A 21788-nucleotide genomic window follows, 5' to 3' on the forward strand; every position below is an offset into this window, starting at 1 on the left:
AGTTATAATAGTGCTTCCACAGGCTTAGCTGGAGACCATTGGGAAATTAAATTATCTACTGGCGAATATGGAAAAAATATCACTTTTATTCGTGCCGCATTTGCAAGAGACATCAAATCCAGTGTAAATCAAAACAGCATGACATTTGCGATCTCTCAAACATTATGCTATTTTAATTTACATTCGATTTAAACCAAACCCCAGTGACATAGCAAGAACTTTAAACTTCCTTATGATCTCTATTTAAAAAAAAGGGAATTCCCAGACAAAAAAGCTTAGTTATAAGAGAGTTAAGGTCATGAATAAACATCAACGGAATTAAAAAACAACGTTATTATGATGTGAAGTTCTGAAAAGCCAATAATCCAAATGATAGTCTTATTATTTGATTTGTGCTGTCACTTTCCAGGTATCAAATAGACTTCTCTTCCCTTTTCTCCTCTAACAGGGTGCAGATCCAAAAGATGGAATTCCGTATGAGAAAAAATTCTGTAAAGGTAAATCATTAAATGTAATACATGGCTAATGCAATATTTCTGTTACATATGTTTTTATACAAATAGTCATGGTCATTGTAAATCCAGAGAAAAGATGACAGATTTCACAGCTTCTTTATAATGACAAAAATGGCAAATTCACTCTTTGCTTTAATGTGAGGAGAAAACTCAAAGGGCACGTGCTGTTATAATATCAATATAAATTTAGAAAAATGATTTAAAAAGTGACTTTAGAGTTGAAAGATACCCAGCTGAGAGAATTGGAATTTGATTTTTTTATTCATAGACCAGGTACAGCGAAGGCAGCAGCAGAAGAGACCTCTTCATCCTGCCAATGTGCCTCAAGCTGAACTTGTAGGGACTCCCTCTAGGAGTGAGAGGACAGTTTAGTTTCTATGCACATCCAGTCCATCACTCTGTTGGAAATGCCAATAATGGAGCCAGTTGTAGTGATGATATTTTTCCTGGTATGGCTATCTATTCACTAGGAAATGGACTGACATTAACAACTCAGGCCATAGATAGATAGATAGATATAGATACACCAGTATTATAATATGCTAATATTAAGAAACCATAATAACAACTTTCAAACCTACATTGACTCACACTAAATTAGTGACTTAAAGGTGAAAAGCTCCTCTGCAAAGCCCTTTGTCATTTTAGACGGAAAGTACCACCCGAGTGCTAAGTAACATCAATTATTAAAAAGCCAGATTATTCCAATGAAATTACCTTGAGAGCCCCTGACTCACAAATCTACTCTTAATATGAGTCATTACCAATTCCCTGAGTATTCTGATTTCCCTAAATGTTTGATTTTAAGTATTTTTAATAAATATTCCATAGGTAGAAAAAATGAATGTTAGCTTCACAGCAGAGCCTGTGTTAAAATAACAATGTGAATAAAATCTTAAGGGATTCTTTCTCATTAAGCAAGAAGTTCTCTCTCTTATTCATACAGCATGCCTACTTGTTTTTCTTAGATTGTTGGCACATCTGTTTAGGCAGGCTTTTGGTGCAGATGGAGTGAAAATCTCCCATTCTAGGATCTGAAATGAACACATTTCAAACACAAATACTGGCCAATGCCCTACTTCCATTTTACACACTGAATCTACCAGTGCCATGTCTTTTTTATCTTAATCTTGTTGTTTTTTATACGGAGATTCGAGGCCAAGGGCATTTTAAAACTATTAATGAAATGTACTTATTAGATGCAGAGTCCAAGGGGATCATTCTGTTGGGAGATTCAGCTGGAGCTCATTTTCACATCCCTCCTGAATGGATGACAGCAGCACAGATGTCTCTGGTAAGGAATTCTGTTCTGATCCTTGAAGCAGCGCCAGCCTCGGATTGATATTTGCCTTCTCTCCTATTATACAGGGTGCCAAAAGAGAACAGGTGCAAAATGCCCTTTGTTTTGGAAATCCATCACATTTTTGGAGGAAATCTCCATTGGAATGAATTCTGGAGAGACTTAGGAAGAGGAAACATCCCAATCTATGCCAAAACACTGCCAAGGGGTTCTTTTAAAAAAAAACAAAAAACAAAAAAAACCCACCAAATTTATAAGATAACGATAAAGGGGAAAATTCTTTGCTGCCATGACTTCTTTGACATGAGTGGAGTTAGGTCAGCAAAGAATTTGGCCCCAAAGTGCCACTATTGCACGGGAGATAGAACCCAGGACGTTTGGCTTTATAAACGCAAGCCTTGAACAAAAGGAGAATGTCGTTTTGCTATCAGTGGGCCCAGTTTTGGAATCCTTTCCTACATTAAAAACTATTTACATAAGCAGACCCAATGAAGTCAGTAGGACTCATTACACTAGTCTTAAAGGAAAGAGATTGTCCAGGGTACTCTATCAGTAGCATAATGATGCTCTTCATTTGCTTCATATCTCAGCATGAGCTCCATGTTTTTCAAATGGAAAAAAAAGCCTGAATGTAAATTATGCTAAGGATGCAGATATTGCAGTGCCATTCACTGAGGTGGAATAAAAAGGCAAGGGGAGTAAGTCACTTTAAAAATTTCCACTTGTTGGTGAAGGGGAATCCTCCAAGATGCCCCATTCCTCCTCTTTATTCTTCCCCGAACAGGGTCCCTTGTGTTGTACAGACTTGACCCTCTACTTGAGAAGAGCTGTATATTAATCCCTCTGGAGTATATCGGCACTGTACTTGGGTCAGTAGCAGAGGGATTGATCAGAAGTGACACAAGTTAGCCAAAGAGACTGAATTTTTCTGTAGCTTGCTAAACTCACACTGGCCCCAGAGGAAGAGGAACATGGAAAATGTGCCATTTTTAAAGAAAATATTCAGTCCCAATAATTGCCGCATTACTGGAGGCATGCAAATTTCTATCAGAACTGTATGCATTTTTCATCTTTCATTTGCAAAGCCAAACTGATTTAAATTTTCTAGGTTAGCCGTTGTTTTTCCTCATTAGTAGTTTGAGAGATGATTATAGGAATGACATTGATGACAGAACTGATGATGGAACGTAACAAATTAGTGGTAATGATAATTGAGTTTATCTTGTCTAATAAATATAATGATAATAGCGATGATGACGACGATGACAATAACAATACAATAACAAAATGATGCATTCAAGCTACAGTTTTAGACTGTCAGCATTTCTGTTACAAATCACTGATGTTCAGACTTCAGAACTTTTCTAGAAACAATTTCTCTAGGTTGAAACTTGGCCCCATAACCTTTCATACTCTTATTTTCTGTACGAAATGCAACAAAAATTGGTTTACAGCATCTGTTTTAAGATGTGTCAGGCTTACCCAGTTTCTTGTTAGCATAGGTTTAACCCTAGCATAGTTCAGATTAATCCAATACCTTCTTCTGATTTAAAAACCTACTTGTTGGAGGATTGGATGCAGGGGTGGATTAAAGCTAGCTGAGCCTCAGAGGCACTAAAATTGTGGGGCTTCCTCAAAATTTCAGTCTTTCCTAGAGAGACGTTCCAGCCACCTCATTCCTGAAACAGACATTCCCCCTCCCCGTCTCTTCCCAGCCCGGATAACGCAATCCCTATCAGGCTCTTCCTCTTAGTCTTCCCAAGCCCTGAAAGATTCATTAACTTTCTTCCTACTCAAGTAGTGCAGTCCCATCCAGTCCAGCCCATCACGGACTGACTGGTTCTTGCCTTGTGCCCAGGCAAAGCAGGTCTGCTCCCACCAGAATCAAATGGATTCCCTTGTACCTTCTGTTTCATCCCTGTCAGTCTCTCCCTCTCTCTGGTGCCAATGGCGTGCCCTTCCCCTCGTTTCTCAGACAGTTGTCAGCCAGTCTACACTCTTCCTAGCTCAGTAACATGCCTCAGTTGCCCAGGTGCGACCAGTGTCCCCACAATTCCCTGTCTCTCTGCTCATTTGCTAGTCATGACTTGAGGGACTGAAGGGAGGGGCCTGCTGCATCCATAGTGGCGTCATATGTACCTGCTAATATGGCTGCATATCCTACCTCTTCTTAGTTAGGAGGCACTCTGCCTGCTGCTTTCCCTTCCTCCCCTATTCCCTTGGGTCACAAAGTGGCCTCTGTGAATGATTTGTATTAGGGAGCTGAATGCCTCTTGTTCTCATGCCCTCCGCTGGTGCTAATGTTAGTCTCCTGGGAGCAGGCAGCAGCTGGCAGCAACCCACTGTGAGGTGCACCTCGTACTGTTGTTGTCGTGCTCTAGTCTGACCCAGTATTGCTTTCTGATTTTGGCTGGGCATTGGCCTTCGCTGAGTACTGGGCTTACAACTCAATGATTCACACTTAAATCCTCCCCTGACTAGATGGGTCAGGGGGTTGATAACGGGATATAGAAGCTTTCACTTCTAAATCAGTGGTTTGAATATTGTCCAGCTGGGCTGGGATTGAATGTTGTTACTGTCTGATAGCTGTTCAGTGGCCAGTATATGAAATGAACTGATCTTCTCAATGCAGCACCTGGTAGACAAAAACCCCCAGCAGAACCCCCATTGACAGGCTCATTAGAGAGCTCCAGGACAGAATGCACATGGAGATTGTGCTGTCCTTTTATTTCTAGAAGTGGTGTCTCTCGGTCAGGTTTAAGGCGCATCAACAGGAGAGTGGTGACAAATAGAAGACTTTGTGTTTGTCCAGCTGACACCTTTCATGAGCACTATATTCATTTGCCATATTATCTTTTTAAAAGGAGAACGTATGTGATCATTGAATGGTGGAATTTGAAAGAAATTCTTGTGTAAAAATATAAAACCTCAGACGCAGACACCATGCGTAATGCGTAGGGATAGAACCTAAGACCTTCAACAGGCAAAACGTGGGAGCAGCCCCATTAGCTGGCAGTGTGAGTGTATGGGGGTGGAGGGGATGTGAGAAAACCTGGATTTGTGCAGGAAATAGCCCAACTTGTTTATCATGCACATTGTGTAAAGAGTTGTCACTTTGGATGGGCTATCACCAGCAGGAGAGTGAATTTGTGTGGGGGGGGTGGAGGGTGAGAAAACCTGGATTTGTGCTGGAAATGGCCCACCTGATGATCACTTTAGATAAGCTATTACCAGCAGGACAGTGGGGTGGGAAGAGGTATTGTTTCATATTCTCTGGGTATATATAAAGTCTGCTGCAGTTTCCACGGTATGCATCCGATGAAGTGAGCTGTAGCTCACGAAAGCTCATGCTCAAATAAATTGGTTAGTCTCTAAGGTGCCACAAGTACTCCTTTTCTTTTTGCGAATACAGACTAACATGGCTGTTACTCTGAAACCTGTCACTAGACCATGACTTCTTCATATGCTATCCCTTGTTTTTAGGCTTGTGTGTCCTTTTGTTGGTACCAGTATCCAAGCTCTCCAATCAAACTTTTAAAAGTTTGAACATGCTGATTTGTACACATAGAACTTGATTCTCTGTTGCCCTGCACCTCATGCAGTTATTTATGCCAGTGCAAAATGAGCGTAAAATTCTACCATTCTGCCTTGGTATGATTTTATACTCACTTTCCCTCATGTTGCACAGGTATAATGGCTCCATGAGACTCAGGATAACAGAATCAAATTATTTTTTACTGTGCACTACGCAAACTCTCCTACCAACCTGTGAAAATAGGACAGTTAAACATTAATGTAGAATTATATGGAGCATGGAGTGCTAAAAGTAGTTAAACATCTTTGCTCAAACAGTTGCAATAATTACATTTGATTTGATTTGTAGTTCCTCATGGGAATGAACATTGTAGTCTAGTGGTCTGAGCACAGGATTGAGAGCAGTGAATCCCTGAGGGCTAATCCTGTCTCTGACACTGATTCTCTTATTCTCATCTAATTTCTGTGTCTCACTGTTTCCATCTGTAAAATGGGGGTAACAACAATTTTCCTACCTTGCAAGGGGGTTGTGAATATTAATTGTTTCTCAAGCACTTTGAAGATATATAATGCTAAATATTATTGTTAAATATACTTCATGTACATGCTTAAATACAATTCTAGTTGAATATGAATTTGTACAGGAAAATTGTTAATTTTTCTTTCATTTAAAGATACTAGTTTTTGGTTAGGCAGAGAGTGTAGATGAAAGCCAAAGAGCAACGTCTCTTATCACTTGACCACTTCGTTTGTGAAAAGATTTACTAAACTGCATGTGAGTTTTTTCTGACAACATAAATGAGTGGTTAAATTGGGGTGAATTTTGGTGCATGGGAAAAGGAAAGGCTATTAGCATTATCTTGAGCCAATGCCAGTGAGTTCAAGTAGTGCACATCTTTACCTACTGGGCTTTGTTGGCCTGCTTAAAATTTAACTTAAAAGTTCTCTGCTCTTCCAATTCTAAGCCTTTCTAGAGCAGGAATTGCTAACCACAAATGTGGTTTTGGGTTGTGAACACAGAGAGAGTAGGGTAGTCACATCCAAAATCATCCTTAATTGAGACTACAGCAAGAACATGAATTTAGGCCTCCAGTGGGGAAAAGATTAGTGCATTAACCTACTGCACCACTTAGCTCCCCATGTCACATAGCTACTGTTAATTTATTACAATACACTTTGCTTTGATTCCTCCAACCCTCCTGTGAATAAATACTTGGATAAGTGAGTTACTGACCAGTTTTTCCCAGCATTCATTGCCTCCCAAAATGACTCAAAGATGAAAGTTCAAAAAGGAAATGTTTTTTCTGGAGTATTTAAATCTTGTGGAGAGTAGGAAATGAATATGCTGCCTTTTCAGATTTATTAAAGGGTGAAGTTTACAGTCTACAGCAATTCCATGCACCCTTCAGTTCATCAGCACCACACTGCGGGAGACTATTAACTGCTGTTTGAAAGCGAATTAGATTAGGCAAGAATTTTCCAGGAGAGACTTTGGGAGTTTAGTAAAGAGACTCTGAGGAATGTCTTTTGTGATTTGTTATGCTGGCTGTTCCTGCTCTGCCATGCAGTGGAAGTCAGGTTGAACCAGGGGAGGATTATAGAATAAGTGATCAATCTCCTTACTTAAGAAGTCTCAGGTTATCATTTTGGATAATTTAGCAATCATCAGTATAAATGAGACCCAGACTTTCAAATGTGGGTGATTAAATTTAGTTAGATAAATCTATATTTAGGCACTTACAGAAGAGATCTGATTTTTTTATTCAGAGGTGTTGAGCATCCACAGCCTCACCAAGTTCCATGCAAACGGCGGGTTACTCCACGCCTCTGATAAATCATCCCATGGATGTCTAAATATGGATTTTAGATACCTACAATCAGGCATCCCATTTTCAAAATTTTGGCCCAGTAAAATGAAAGTTAGGACAGACACTTACACTCTCTGGCCCATATCATGCCTTTCCACAGGAAAATTCCCAGAACTGAGTGCAGGTGGCAAAAAATCTGTAGGGATTTCACTGTATTATGTGGTAGGAAGGGATAGTGGTTTGAAAACTACAAGCAGATGGGAGTATGACCTCTTCTGCTCCAGTCCTCAGATGACCAAATGTCCACAGGTGTGACGTTGTCTCATTAAGATATAATCATGCAAAGCATTATTGCTACCACTGCTATATAATTGCAGCAAATCTTACACAAAATATAATCCATGGCCAGAAAAGGTTAAGCAGCTTGCAGGCTGGATGACCTAGAGCCAACCTTTAAAGTCATGTTAGAAAGGTATGCAAATGGTAATTAGGGCCATTCATGGTTGATAGGCTAGAACTTTGAAATGCAAACCTATATTGCTAGAAATTAGAAGTGATACTAATTGTGTGCATCATAAATGCTAGCCATGTAAACCAGTGGTTCTCAAAGCTGGTCCTCCGCTTGTTCAGGGAAAGCCCTGGCGCACCAGACTGGTTTGTTTACCTGCCGCGTCTGCAGGTTCAGCCGAACGCAGCTCCCACTGGCCACGGTTCGCTGCTCCAGGCCAATGGGGGCCGCGGGAAGTGGGGCGGGCCAAGGGACGTGCTGGCCTCCCTTCCCGCAGCCCCCATTGGCTTGGAGCTGCGAACCGTGGCCAGTGGGAACTGCAATCGGCCGAACCTGCGGATGCAGCAGGTAAACAAACCAGTCGAACACGCCAGGGGCTTTCCCTGAACAAGTGGCTGACCGGCTTTGAGAACCACTGATGTAAACAAACAGTTCCTGTTTGTCATTATAGCTACTAATTCAGAGATCAAAAGGGAATATTAACATTTAGATTAATCTTGCGTGAAATAATGTTATTGTCTATATGTCTCTTTAAAGTTTGTGATAAACTGCCAAATGGATAAATTGCCCTATGTTAATTTGTGTAACTAATTACTGGTGGTGTTCAGGAAACAGAAGATTACATCAAAAGCCTATTGTTTACCCAGGACTCTATGGTCAAGTGGAGGCTAGAAAATTGTGTAAAAGACAGTTGGGTCCCAATCCTGATATCTTAGATTTGCTTAAGCTTCATCAGGGGAAGCTTAAGCCACAAGATGAGATCCCAGTTAAACTGGTACAGCCTGAATATGATATTGGACAATGGGCTATAACCTAGGAACTAAATTCTAAAGGAACTCTTTGCAGCTACAAAGCTCACCATCTCTGCAATGAATCTGAACCTCAAGAATTGAACTCATGTCTGTATGTATATTAATCTTTTAACCATACTGTCTCCCTTTTCTTTCTTAATAAATTTTAGTTTAGATAGTAAGAATTGGCTGTAGCGTGTATTTGGGTAAGATCTGGAATATTCATTAACCTGGGAGGTCATGCGGTCCGATCCTTTGGGATTGGTAGAACCTCTTCTTTTATATGATGAAATAAGATTTTCAGAAATCTTCATCATATTTGACTTGGGTACCTGGATGAAGACCTGAGGCTGGCTTTCTTCAGTGAAACTGTGTTGTTGGCTTCTGGGCAACCAGTGAGGTAATAAAAAAAGCTGTTTTATGGTGGCTTGGTAAATCTAAGTCTTGGAATATCCACCAGCTTTTGGGGGGATTGTCTGCCCCATTCTTTGCAGTTCACCTTAATTGAGTAACCTCAGCTGGGCCTAGGGTGCCCAGATGTCCCAATTTTATAGGGACAGTCCTGATTTGGGGGGCTTTTTCTTATATAGGCACCTATTACCCCCCACCCCATCCTGATTTTTTACACTTGCTGTCTGGTCACCCTAGCTGGCCCCCACTGGGGTCCTGGTCACAACAGGTAAAACCTGTCTATCCTGAGACAGTCACGGAACATTAAGGCTTCCACTATTCTCTCTTGGTCCATTGACCTAAAACCCCCTTATCAAATGCCTGCTCTGAGGGATTTGAATACAAGGAGCAACAATATATAAGAATTGATGCTGAGAGTATTAGTGAGTAAGTCTTCATGTGTTTTGCAGCAGATGAGTGGCTCTGTGCCTTATCAGTAGGGCCCTACCAAATTCACGACCATGAAAAACGCATCACAGACCATGAAATCTGGTCTTCCCCCATGAAATTTGGTCTTTTGTGTGCTTTTACTCTTTACTATACAGATTTCATGGGGGAGACCAGTGTTTTTCAAACTGGGGGGCCTGACCCAAAAGGGAGTTGCAGGGGGTCACAAGGTTATTTTAGGGGGTCCTGGTATCGCTACCCTTATTTCTGCATTGCCTTCAGAGCTGGGCGGCCAGAGAGCAGCGGCTGTTGGCCAGGCACCCAGCTCTGAAGGCAGCGCCCCGCCAGCAGCAGTGCAGAAGTAAGGGTGGCAGTACCATCCCATGCCATCCTTACTTCTACATGAAGGCAGAGCCGCTACTTTCTAGCTGCCCAGCTCCGAAGGCAGCGCCACCACCAGAAACAGTTCAGAAGTAGAGGTAGCAGTACCGCAATCCCCACCTACAATAACCTTGCGAGCCCCCCACAACTCCTTTTCGAGTCAGGACCCCTACAATTACAACACCATGAAATTTCAGATTGAAATAGCTGAAATCATGAAATTTATAATTTTTTAAATCCTATGACTGTGAAATTGACCAAAATGGACTGTGAATTTGGTAGGGCCCTAATTATCAGTCCAGACACACCACCCTTAAATCACCAGAGCCTCAAACATACAGAGATCACATGGAAGATCTTTGACAGGGCAAGGAAGGTTGATACAACTCAGGTTCAGCTTCACTCCCATCAGTGGGTCTAGGGTCTAGCATATTTTGTGCTGTATTAATTCCCCCCCTCCCTCCTGCATAGAAACATTCAGCATGGGTGATCTGTCTCTTTGACATTGAAATACAAAGTTTATCACACAGAGATATATGTCTTTATAGGGGTTATCCAAAGTGGAAAAGTACTGTAGATTTTTTTATGTGGAGGGCTTTTCTGAACAACTCATGTTTAAAAAAAGACTCTCGTGTCTAGCAAAGGATATTGCCCTCCGGCTGCTCTGGCCATCTGCTTAGAATTGACTTACAAAATGTAGCACTTTCCTATTATAATGTGTCTAGGATAGGAGATTACCTCTAAATCTCATTTGAAAGGTGATTCTTTTGAAGGTAAAGGCTCTATACCATCCTGTTCTGAAATGCTGGTGACACTTCTTCTAGGAAGTTGAATTTTAGATAAATGTTCCTGAACTCAGTAGGTTTTGATTTCATGCTGTAGCAAGAGCAAAATAAATCCTTAATCTAGCTGTGATGCAATAAATATCTGTTTACCCAAGAGCAGAGTGGTTCTGGTCTTTAAATGAAATAGTTGGTTCATATTCATGTCTCATCTCCCTTCAAGCAAGAAATATTTTCCTCACTTTTTAGATGCATAGCTCATGAAGAAAGCATAGTCTGAAAACTGTGCACTACAGGCTTGCTCCTGCACCACTGAAGTTAATGGGAATCTGGCCATTTCAATGGGAGCTGGATCAGGCGCTGTGATTGCTGAAATTCAATATTTCGGTACAGAACCATCCATGCTTTAGCTTCAATCTCATCTCCTGCAAAGTTCATGCTATTTTCTGTTAGCAAACATTTTGGTCCTCAGGATACTGTTTTATTGAGAAATTGGATTTTTATTTTGCTAATTTTAAACGTGCAGTGTTGCAAATTAGGAATGTTAAAGAAGTAAAGAAAGAGGGTCTGCAATTTTAATAATTACTTATTTATGCTGTTAGAAAAGAAACACAGCCTGAGATTTTCAAAGCTGCCATGGGGACTTGGACACCTAGTTCCCATTAAAATGAAGGAAGCAATTCCCATTAAATTGAATGGGAACTGTGTATCCCAGACCAAATCCCTTAAGTGGCTTTGGAAATCTCAGTCATCATGTTTAGTATGTTAAATGGTTTTATAGATGGGGGAACTTTTCATAGGCTCAGATGAGGATTAGGTGCCCAACTCCCTTTTGTAAAATATTCCCCTACAGTGAGGGGAAGGTTCTTTGGTTCAGGCTCACTTGATTTCAGCTTAGCTTCGTAACTGTACACACAATTACCCATTGTTTTGACTGCCCTATATGGTAGAATTGTGACTCTTCAAGCTAGCACATGATTTCCAAACCAGGCGAGGCTATAGTCTAGTATACTCGTCTAAGACATCGCCAGAAAATGATTCCTAGGCTAGAATACTGCTTCATAACTAGACTTAGCTGGAATAACATTTGATGCTAGAATACAGTTTCAAAACTAGGTTGGAACATCCTTCTCATAATTTTCTGCTAAAGACTGGTTCCTAGGGTGCAACATCATTTCCAAACCAGGATAGTCTAGAATATGGTGTTTAAACTAGACCATGTTGGATACCATTCTAATGTAGAACTCAGCTAGGGCCCCCTTCTAGACTGGGACATGTTTGCATGGTAGGTTAAGCTAGAATTATCTTTTTAGGTTACAACATGCTTTCTAAACGACATCCCTGTAGAGCTTGAGGGCCAGATTTTTAAAGGCATTTAGGCACCTAAAGATGCAGATAGGCCCTAGGCACTTTTGAAAATCCTGCTAGGCACCAGTCTGCATCTTCCCATGCTTAAATATCTTTAAAAGTCTGGCCTTAAGTACTTTGATGGATCAGGGTCTCTGCTAAACTGGAATACAGTTTTAGGTTGGAACATAGTTCTAAGCTAATACATGGTTTCCAAGTCAGTTTCAACATGGCTAGGTGCTGGCTATACTATATTTAACCTAAATTAGCCTGAGAACCAGTTTAAAATCATACTATAAAACTTGTTCCCTGACAACAGTTCCCAGCCCCCCAAGTGTTGGCAGGTCCTAAAGAAAGAAGTGGCTTTAGATGCTTTTGTTTTAAAATACATTTCATCATCTTTTTTAAGCCTTACATGTGTATTCTGTAATTGATAAGGGATCTTAAACATTATTTTATATTTACTGATTTTATTTTAAACATTTCACTTACTCTCTTATAATAAACATATTTTGGGCCAAAATTTCAAAAGTGACCAGCCAAATTGTGTGCTTAAACTCCTTCTCTTGTGCAGAGTATTTGTGCATCTGCAGTAAGTGCCTCTTGCACACACAAATATAGAATTGGAAGCAGACAGATCTGAAAATTGTCCCCAGTGTTTTTCTTAAGAGTGAGATGAAGGGTTATCAAGCCAGAACTGTTTTCACCTTGGTAGCTAAAGCAGATTTACTGTAAGTAGGTCAAATATGATGCGACTTGCAGTCTCCCCTTCCCCCATCCCCGCCTCTAAGAATCAAAACCTGTAAGGATTGCAGCATTTAGCTCTTCTATTGTTCATTGTTCACCTCTGGAAAGAATTATCCACATGCTGGTTGTGTATAGTTGTGGGGGTTTTTAGAAAAACACAATTGCTTAAAAAGAAAATGAAGTCAATAAATTAAATGCATTACAGCAGCATGTAGGTTTCCTTACTTTATGCTTTGACCTTCCTTTGTTTATAAACAGTTTTTCATCAACAGTTTTTCAGCATGAGCACAAAGGACTTGTGCATTTGTCTCTGAAAGTGTACCTCAGATTGCTAAAAGCTGAACATTTACTCTGTCTTCTCACAAGGATGAGATGGGGTGATTTCTCCAGGCTATTTTTCTTCCCTTTTGTGATTTTTTTAACGCTTTCACAAATCGAAATGGAAAAGAATAGAGTGCCATTTATTGAATGTACAATAGAGCTTTCATCCCCATAGTGTCTTTCATAGAAACTGTATTCTAAAACGTATTACAGAGATAAATAAGAGCAGAGGCTAGAAAAACATAAAGGCTGTATCTGTTTTCATGAAAGTTCTTACTAGCAGCTCTTCCTGCTGCTAGGAGGGTTTATACCCTGCTCCCCGCTCTCCTTCCATTCATGTGCCCTCCCCTGACTCCCTTCCCCATCCCTGGATTCTCCCCTGTAGCAGAGGGATCCCCAGTCACATCTGTCTTGCCATGGGGATGATTCCTTCCAAACTCTGTGAATAAAAAATATAAAAATAAAAATGTCTGTGGTAAAACCTGGAGGAGATTGACTGAGGCCTAGGAAACCCAGATTCACTTTGTGAAGTTTCTAAAATGGCATGTGTTTGCACCCTACCCTTCCCACAGATCCTAGGGATCAGGGAGAAAAGAAGGCTTCAGCCCTGAGGTACATGATCCCTTAGGTAGTTATGCCTGGCATCCCATCTCCCCCATAGCATGGGCCCTTAGGAACCTTGCAGCCATTGGCTCCTTTGCCCACAGACAAAGGGTCCATGAGATGGGTGCAGAAGTTAATGCTGCAAGCCAATATCTACCATTCCAGTGGTGCTGTAAGTATTGTATAGGCTGTAGTTTGTGAAGCACTGTGGGGTCTTTCAGAATCACAGTTGATATTACAATGTATGCATTTAAAATGTTTCTACTAGTCTGAAAGCGTTTATTGGTTCTACTCTTATTCTCCATGTTAGGGATAGGAAATATCTCCGAAATAAGTAGCAACTTTTTAAGTGTAACCACTATATAAACGTATGGTATTATCCCTAATTGGCTGATGCTCCAAACCGAGAATGTTGGTTTGATTCTGTGGGTGGGATTTTATTTGGGAAAGCAAAACCATCTTAATTGCTTTTAAATTTCCTTTCAGAAATCATTTTCTGATCTCCCAGTGGCTCTTACCAATGAGCTTGACTGGCCCCATTTCTCAGGGACCACTGGATTTCTGAACTCCACAATTGGGTAAGTTCATAGAAGGACTAAGCCAAGTTTCAGCAAGCCTTGATGGGGAAAAAAAAAAAGAAAAGAAAGACAGGGGAGGAGAAACCAAGCAAAGATGATGGGAGAAAAATCCAATGTTTGAATGGAAAAATAAAAGTGCTGGCATGCTCTGCCTCTGCTCTTCCTAAAATCATGCTTGTCTCAAAGATTTTCCCCCACACTCTCTCTCCTCTCAAACATTTTCACTAATGTGTGGGCTGCCAGACCTGCCTCACCTACTCCTTCAACTTTGCTTGCCCTCTGTGCAGTCTCTAGAGATGGTCAACATAATTTATTTGGAAAAAAAAAAAAGATTAAATTTTCCTTTTTTCAAAACCAGAAACTTTAGCATAAAGCTCTTGGTATACTGCCCCTCCCCAAAATTTAATTCCAAAAATTTTAAATGTGGATTTGTTTGGATTTGTACTTTTTCCCCTTCCTATTTCCTTTTTTTGCCACTGAATGAATGATGTTTGCATTTTTAGCGAGTGTTTCACTTTTTCATTTTTCTTTTCCCCTTTTTCCACCCTGCAACTTTTGCAAGTCCTCACCTTTGAAAAAGTTACAGTGAAAAAGGAAAATGAAACACTAACCCTGCCATTCTGTAACTTTTACAAAGTTGGAGATGTTTGGAAAAGTAGAGAACTAAAAGAGAAAATGAAAAAGTGGGGATGTGGGGGAGAGAAGCCCTTGACCTCATTCACTTTATTGCACTGAATGGCAAAAAGTTGAGGAATGGGGGCAACAAGAGGAAGAAAGGAAGGAAAATGCAAATGTTTTAGAAAAAGTATTTCACAAAAAATTAATAAATGCAAATGAAAAATTGCTCCATTTTGATGCCAGTGAAATGGAAACAACTTCAAATCGTCAACATTTTTCCTGAAATTTTTTCCATTTTTTGACCCGCTCGAATAGGCTAAGTGGTATGGAGTGCAGAGGGGATAGCGTTATGGACACAGAGCAGCTCCACTAATGCTTCATGCCCTAGAGCAGTGGTGGGCAATCTGCGACCCATCAGGGTAATCCACGGGCGGGCCGTGAGACAGTTTGCTTACATTGACTGTCCACAGGCATGGCCGCCCGCAGCTCCCAGTGACCGCAGTTCGCCGTTCCCGGACAATGGGAGCTGACAGGTTGCAGGTTGCCCACTACTGCCCTAGAGCATTGACTCTCAACCTTTCCAGACTTCTGTACCCCCAAGTTTCACCTCACTTAAAAGCTACTTGCTTACAAAATCAGACAAAAATACAAGTGTCACAGCACACTATTACTGAAAAATGGCTTACTTTCTCATTTTTCCCATATAATTATAAAATAAATCAATTGGAATATAAATATTGTACTTACATTTCAATGTACATATATAGAGAACTATAAACAAGTCATTGTCTGTATGAAATTTTAGTTTGTACTGACTTTGCTAGTGCTTTTTATGTAGCCTGTGTAAAATTAGGTAAATATCTAGATGACCTGGAAGACCTCTGTGTATCCCCCAGGGGTACACGTATCCCTGACTGAGAACCACTGCCCTAAAGAGGCTGCTCAGGGTGCATGTAGTAAAGTGGTCATGACAGGGTTAATTATGTCTAAATTATTATGGGATGGAGTCCTGCTCCACTCCTGCACCCTCTTATTTCCGGTTTAGTCAGTATGCGGGGTTTTTTGTCACCACTTTGTTGTGGTGTAATTAAATAAATATCAAGTTCCAAGCCTGCAGTCCTGTGAGTAGAGTTATTTTTGTTGCTCTGAGTGGTCCATTTACAAAACTAGGGACTTGGAGAAAAGACGTAGCCCTAGGGGTTAGCATATATACGCTTGGATTCTGAGTGTCATGGTTTGCTCCCATGTTTTTAATTTACATATCTACTTTAAAATAATTGGGCCAATATATATCTGGAATATGTAAAAGCAGGACTGAAGCAAAGCTAGCTAAAATCCTATGTAAACAGAATTAAAAAACTGGGATATTATGCTGTTTTCTACGAAGCATTTATTATTTATATTGATTAACTAAATATTGCATTCTTTGACCAATGCATCTTCTTTGCTTTGCTTTCCACTTCATGCTGAAGGCTGTAGAGATTTAATGTGTTACTTCTATAGCCTCTTTCATGGTTAATGGTCAGCATTATCCCATTTCAAAGTAGGTAATATTTTGTTTTTTCATTCTTGGTTTCAAGACTTGTTATGGCTTTATATTTATCTGCATTGTGTTTGCCATCCTTTACCCCAAATTCCTCTACATCTGAGTTCCAACACAACTTCAACAGCCCCAGTAGGGATCAACAAGTATCAACAAGGGTTCTAGAGAGCGATCTTTTTATCAGCTTTCCTTAAAGCTGTTCTCCTTTACAGGAGATTTTTACATTTTTCTCTGCGGTACAAAGGAAACGGAAAAAATAATCAAATACAATCTGTCTTTCAAATCAGTCGGTCCAAGATTTAAAACACGAGGAAATGAATGTCCTGCCAATACTTCCTCACTCTTATTTACTGTTCCACAACTATAACAAGAAGCCAAAATCCTTGCAGTCAGTAGTATTGCGTTGGTAAATGACATCCAGCATAAAGGTTGGTGAAGCCATTATCTGAAGAATCAGTATAAACACAACTAGAAATATGGACAATTTGAAAGCTCTTGTCAGCCTAGAGAGAGCTTTTGGGGGATATCTAGATTTCCACTTAAATCATTATATTTAATAGAAAATTATTAACTGTAAAAAGAGGAGGCAGAAAAACAAAGGAATGTCAGGTTTGGATCTAAAATTGATTTCTGAATTTTCAAAACCACTGAGTCTCCCTGTTCTTCAGAGAATTAAATCTAAAGGATGCTAATGCCTTGTTTGGCAGTTTCAGGCTTGGGACCCTACTGTGCCACACAGAAAAGCTTTCCTGGTCATTTATGTCAGAGAAGAGTTTAAATGAAAATCCTCAGAAATAGCCAGTGCAATTTAAACCTGGCAAAGGCAGGTTTACCTTTTTCTCACCTACGGGCTGCTTCCTCTGGCTACTTGGTTTTCCCTTACCCTCGTTAACCTGCTGATTGCCTTATCCTGCCTTTCTAAATTGCTGTATGCGTCCAGCTTGCATACAACTCTGACAAATCTTCCTCAAAATGTTAATTTGAATCTCTTCCTAGAATTTTAATTATCAACTTGTCAAAATTACCGTACTCCATTGGCTTAAATTATGCCAAAATTCCAAAATTAAACTATGAGGGATGTGCTTAATGGCATAGCAAACAAAATATGCCAAATAATGCAAAATAATGGTTCAATCCTGCAAACACTTGGTAGTCCCATTGACTTCGGTGGGACTACTATTGATAAAAAGTATTATACTTGGTAGTAAATACTAACACCAGTAGTTAGTGTATGCAGAATTGGGATCTAAAACTGTTCAGAGAACATATTGTATATTTTAATCTATTTTTAATATGTAATCTGACAGCCCTTCTCTTTAAAGCTAGCCATGGTTTCATTTGTAGCATATGAGTTGAATACCTTTTGTTAATGTGTTTCAGAGGCTGGACAGACTCTCTGTATCTACGTTTACGCAGAAGAAACCGCTGTAATCACAGAGACTTCCAGAATATTTCCAAAAATGGTACTATAACCTAATTTTTTCCACAGATGAAAGTTTTATCTTGATGTTGAATTAATGGGTACAGCTCAGGAACACCATTCAGAAAAATGCTACATAACTGCATGCATGAATTGTGGAGAAGTAGAGAACAGGATCTATTTAACACAGTGTTTTTTCTCTTCGGTTCAGTCTCTCTATTGATTCTGAATAAGAACTGATTTATGCTTGATCTCTTTCATCTCCTCTATGACTAATGAATTACTTCTGCCAGACTAATAATTGATGCATTTCACTGTAACTCTAAACTGGAATTCATTTTTCTCTGTCTAAATATTTTTTCTAAAATTAAAAAAGTTTCGTTCTTAACACTGAAGTTTGCACTGAGGTTCTGTGCCTCCAGAATTACGAACTTTAGAAATTGTTGCTGGATTGAAAGTTAAAATATTTCCTCCCCCACCTCACATGGCCATTCTACATCAGTGATAGAATTAAAAGCCATACAAAATCAAAACTGCATGTGTGATACAGAAAGCCACCATGTTATGAGTCCTGGTTACAGAATGGGTAGTGTCTGACATGGTTGGAATACCATTTGGTCCTGCAGTGGAGATCGGAATAAATCATTCCTGAATTGTGCTGTGACCTATGATTAGGTTCACAGTCATCCTGCCTTCTCAAGGGCAGGTTGGCTCATGCATCTTATTCCTGCTCTAAAAAGAAGCAACATGCCTTCCTCCCTATCCCTGATTGTGTTGCATCCCCATCCTGGCATTCAGGTTTGTGCTAGGAGGTATTCCTGCCCCATTGTACAGGGATGTTTGGGAGATTAGATCTTCTCTATGCAATACAACTCTTTATTCCTGGAAGGCTGTTGTAGAGTACAGGTCAGACTTTTGTATAGTGTGTACATACTAGAGCTATTTAAGGTGTTCTGGTGGCCTAGGGGATTGGCACTCACAGGGTCAGAGGGCCCAGGTTCAAATCCCTTTGGTCCCCTGGAGAAATGAAAATTGTCAGGCAAGATTATCACAATAGTCCCTTCTGGTTTTATAATCTGTGCATATAACATCACCTGTCTATAGCAGCTATATGTTCAATTTCCCTCTCTTTCTCTGGCCTCTCTTCTTTTTTTTTATACATCTTGATGAGCTCCCCATCTCTCTTTCTTTTCATTTCACATAGATATTTTACACTCCTGTTGCAGAAACCTGCAGGGTATAAATGAGGTGAGATTGTGCCAGGGCAAATTCTCTCAAGAAAACTGAGAGAAAAATTTAGGAGGACAAAAATTACAAGCAATAGAAAAGTCCCATGATGACTTCCCTTAGTGTCTTCTCTTAATCACCCCCATGACAGAGTATTGTAAAGTATTTCCTCTTATGGTGTAATATTTTCCCCAAATAGGAAAATTTAAATGGACACTGTCAACACTGGTAAGGCTAAAAACTGATCACTGAACTGACAGTGGTCCCATCTGGGAGAACTAAACCTATCTGCCTAAAATAATGCTTCCTACTACTGGAAACATGAAAAGAAAGAAGATGCAAAGAAATTCACAATGCAGAAATCCATTTCCTCTATCATAGGACCAGTCCTGCAATGTGCTGAGCTTCCTCAGCTCCCAGTGAAGCCACTGGGAAATGAAAGCGCTTAGTATCTCCAGGACTCATGTGGCACTGTGTGGAATCAAGCCCCTAACACTTAGACAAGGGTTTTTTTTATCATATGCCTCATAGAAAGCTGTGTGTCATCTTTTCTTCATATTCCTAGTGTCACTATGAAAACAAATAAAAGAAGGGCTGCTCCAGGTAAGAGCTTTCAGAGGGCCCAGACTCAGTCGATGGGAGATCAATATTTTACTTACTGACTTTGATGGGTTTTCCTTTAAAATTCAGACTTTGGAGATTAAAAGTGAAGCAGAGAGAGAAAAACAAAACAAAAAATCAGCCATTTAAAAACACGTCTATCAAAATTCAGCTGAGGAATTGTTGCATAAGTAAAGTTTTAGGTACTTAAAGGACAGTTTATTTTCTTGGTGGTGTTAGGGTTAGAGGAAATTTTTGAGGTTTCGTTTCCTATGTTTGTTCATTTTACAACATGCAGAAATGCTGATCACTGCAGGCTGGCAAAATCCTGTGCCCCGTCTGCATAGGTGGGGTCTTAAATGCATTGTGAGTGCTGTGGTTTTGCTGTGGGGGGGTGAAAAACTGTGAAGCATCTGCAGTGAGGCAGTCCACATCTATGTGTACAGTGGAGAAATGTTCCACAGCAGCAGCCCGGGTCACAGTGCAAAGGGAGCCAGGAAAGGCTGAGGGCATGGCCCGTAACAGCTTTCCTAAACATAATGATGTCACAGCTTCCTCTAAAGTCCACTAGCCTATAAAGCCAGAAATGGGATTTCAGTGCCATTGTAAACTGGAGAGTCCCAATTTCCCAAGGTGACCTAGTAAACATTTATATCCATGGAGAGGTCTGAGATAACAACTGTTACATCTGTGACAGCCTTAAGGGACAGAAAAACCCTTGTAAGTTATTTGTGAAGATTATTATGGCTCCATCTGAGCCCTGCATGGTTGGACTCATGGTCTCTGAGGCACTTGGCTTTACAGATGGAGAGATACAAAAATAGTCACACTAGAAACTATAAAAATGCTCCAGAATGCTCCTAAAATAGTTTATCTGTAACATATGTGGTGTATACAGAATACACGATGGTATGGTATAAAGGCTTTCTCTGCACTCATTTGGGATGATGCACATAGCTCACCAGTGGCTTTCCAACATGTTTAATATGTGAGCTAGGTTACTAATTCATAACTAATAATTTTCTCTAGCAATTTCGTTTCTTTTTTCAGTTTGCAAGTGATCTGTAAATAGTTTACAAATCTAATTTATTTGCTCCTCAAAATTATTTGTTGAATAACTTCTGGAAATAATTTTTGGAGCACAGTTTATTCACAACCAGTTCATCGTACTTATTCAGTAGATGAAGTCCTAAATTCAAGCTGTTTTAAGTGGATCGGTAGGTCACGTGGCATATTTTTGTTTCCTGGTTGGATTAGTGCAATTCTTAGGATCAGGTTTCCAGTACAGATACTCACAATTATGAATTGGAAATTTACTTTTTGTGTATGTTCTGCAATATTTGCTTGTTTTGGTGAACATTTCTGCTAGTGAATTTATTTTACTATAATATTCACAAAGATGAACATGAGAGGGACATGAACACAGTCAAAGTGGATTCCCTTAAAAATCATCGAATAGTTACAGAATTTTGTTTTGCAGTATTCACCCACCTCTCTCTGTCACGCAGACATCATTGTGTGTGTATATTGGGGCTGTCAAGCAATTTAAAAAGTTAATTGCGATTAATCGCGCTGTTAATAATAGAATACCATTTATTGAAATATTTTTGGATGTTTTTTACATTTTCAAATCTATTGATTTGAATTACAACACAGAATACAGTGTACAGTGCTCACTTTATATTTATTTTTTATTACAAGTATTTGCACTGTAAAAACAAAACAAAAGAAATAGTATTTTTCAATTCACCTAATACAAGCACTGTAGTGGAATCTCTTTATCATGAAAGTTTAACTTACAAATGTAGAATTATGTACAAAAAAAACTGCATTCAAAAATAAAACAGAGTAAAATTTTAGAGTCTTCAAGTTCACTCAGTCCGACTTCTTGTTCAGCCAATCGTTCAGACAAACAAGTTTGTTTACATTTGCAGGAGATAATGCTGCCCGCTTCTTGTTTACAATGCCACCTAAAATGAGAACAGGCATTCTCATGGCACTGTTGTAGCCGGCATTGCAAGATATTTACGTGCCAGATGCAATAAAGATTCATATGTCCCTTCATGCTTCACCCACCATTCCAGGGGACATGCATCCACGCTGATGATGGATTCTGCTTGATAATGATCCAAAGCAGTGCAGATTGACGCATGTTCATTTTCATTATCTGAGTCAGATGCCACCAGCAGAAGGTTGATTTTCTTCTTTGGTGGTTTGGGTTGTGTAGTTTCCACATTTGAGTGTTGCTCTTTTAAGACTTCTGAAAGCATGCTCCACACCTTGTCCCTCTCATATTTTGGAAGGCACTTCAGATTCTTAAACCTTGGA

At 39.8% G+C, this 21788-nt stretch overlaps 1 protein-coding gene across 5 annotated transcripts in view; it reads left to right on the forward strand.

Moving 5' to 3' along the window:
• Positions 1-21788, forward strand: part of AOAH (acyloxyacyl hydrolase) — a 135576-nt gene that overhangs the window by 70126 nt on the left and 43662 nt on the right. For all 5 annotated transcript variants that reach the window (XM_073332890.2, XM_073332885.2, XM_073332887.2 and 2 more), the window contains 4 exons: positions 449-497; positions 1715-1809; positions 13961-14052; positions 17594-17676. In XM_073332890.2, coding sequence (XP_073188991.2) covers positions 449-497; positions 1715-1809; positions 13961-14052; positions 17594-17676 — 319 coding nt within the window. The remainder of the gene's footprint in view (positions 1-448; positions 498-1714; positions 1810-13960; positions 14053-17593; positions 17677-21788) is intronic.

This window comes from Lepidochelys kempii, chromosome 2 (genome assembly GCF_965140285.1).
Source record: "Lepidochelys kempii isolate rLepKem1 chromosome 2, rLepKem1.hap1, whole genome shotgun sequence".
Classification (NCBI taxonomy): domain Eukaryota; kingdom Metazoa; phylum Chordata; order Testudines; family Cheloniidae; genus Lepidochelys; species Lepidochelys kempii.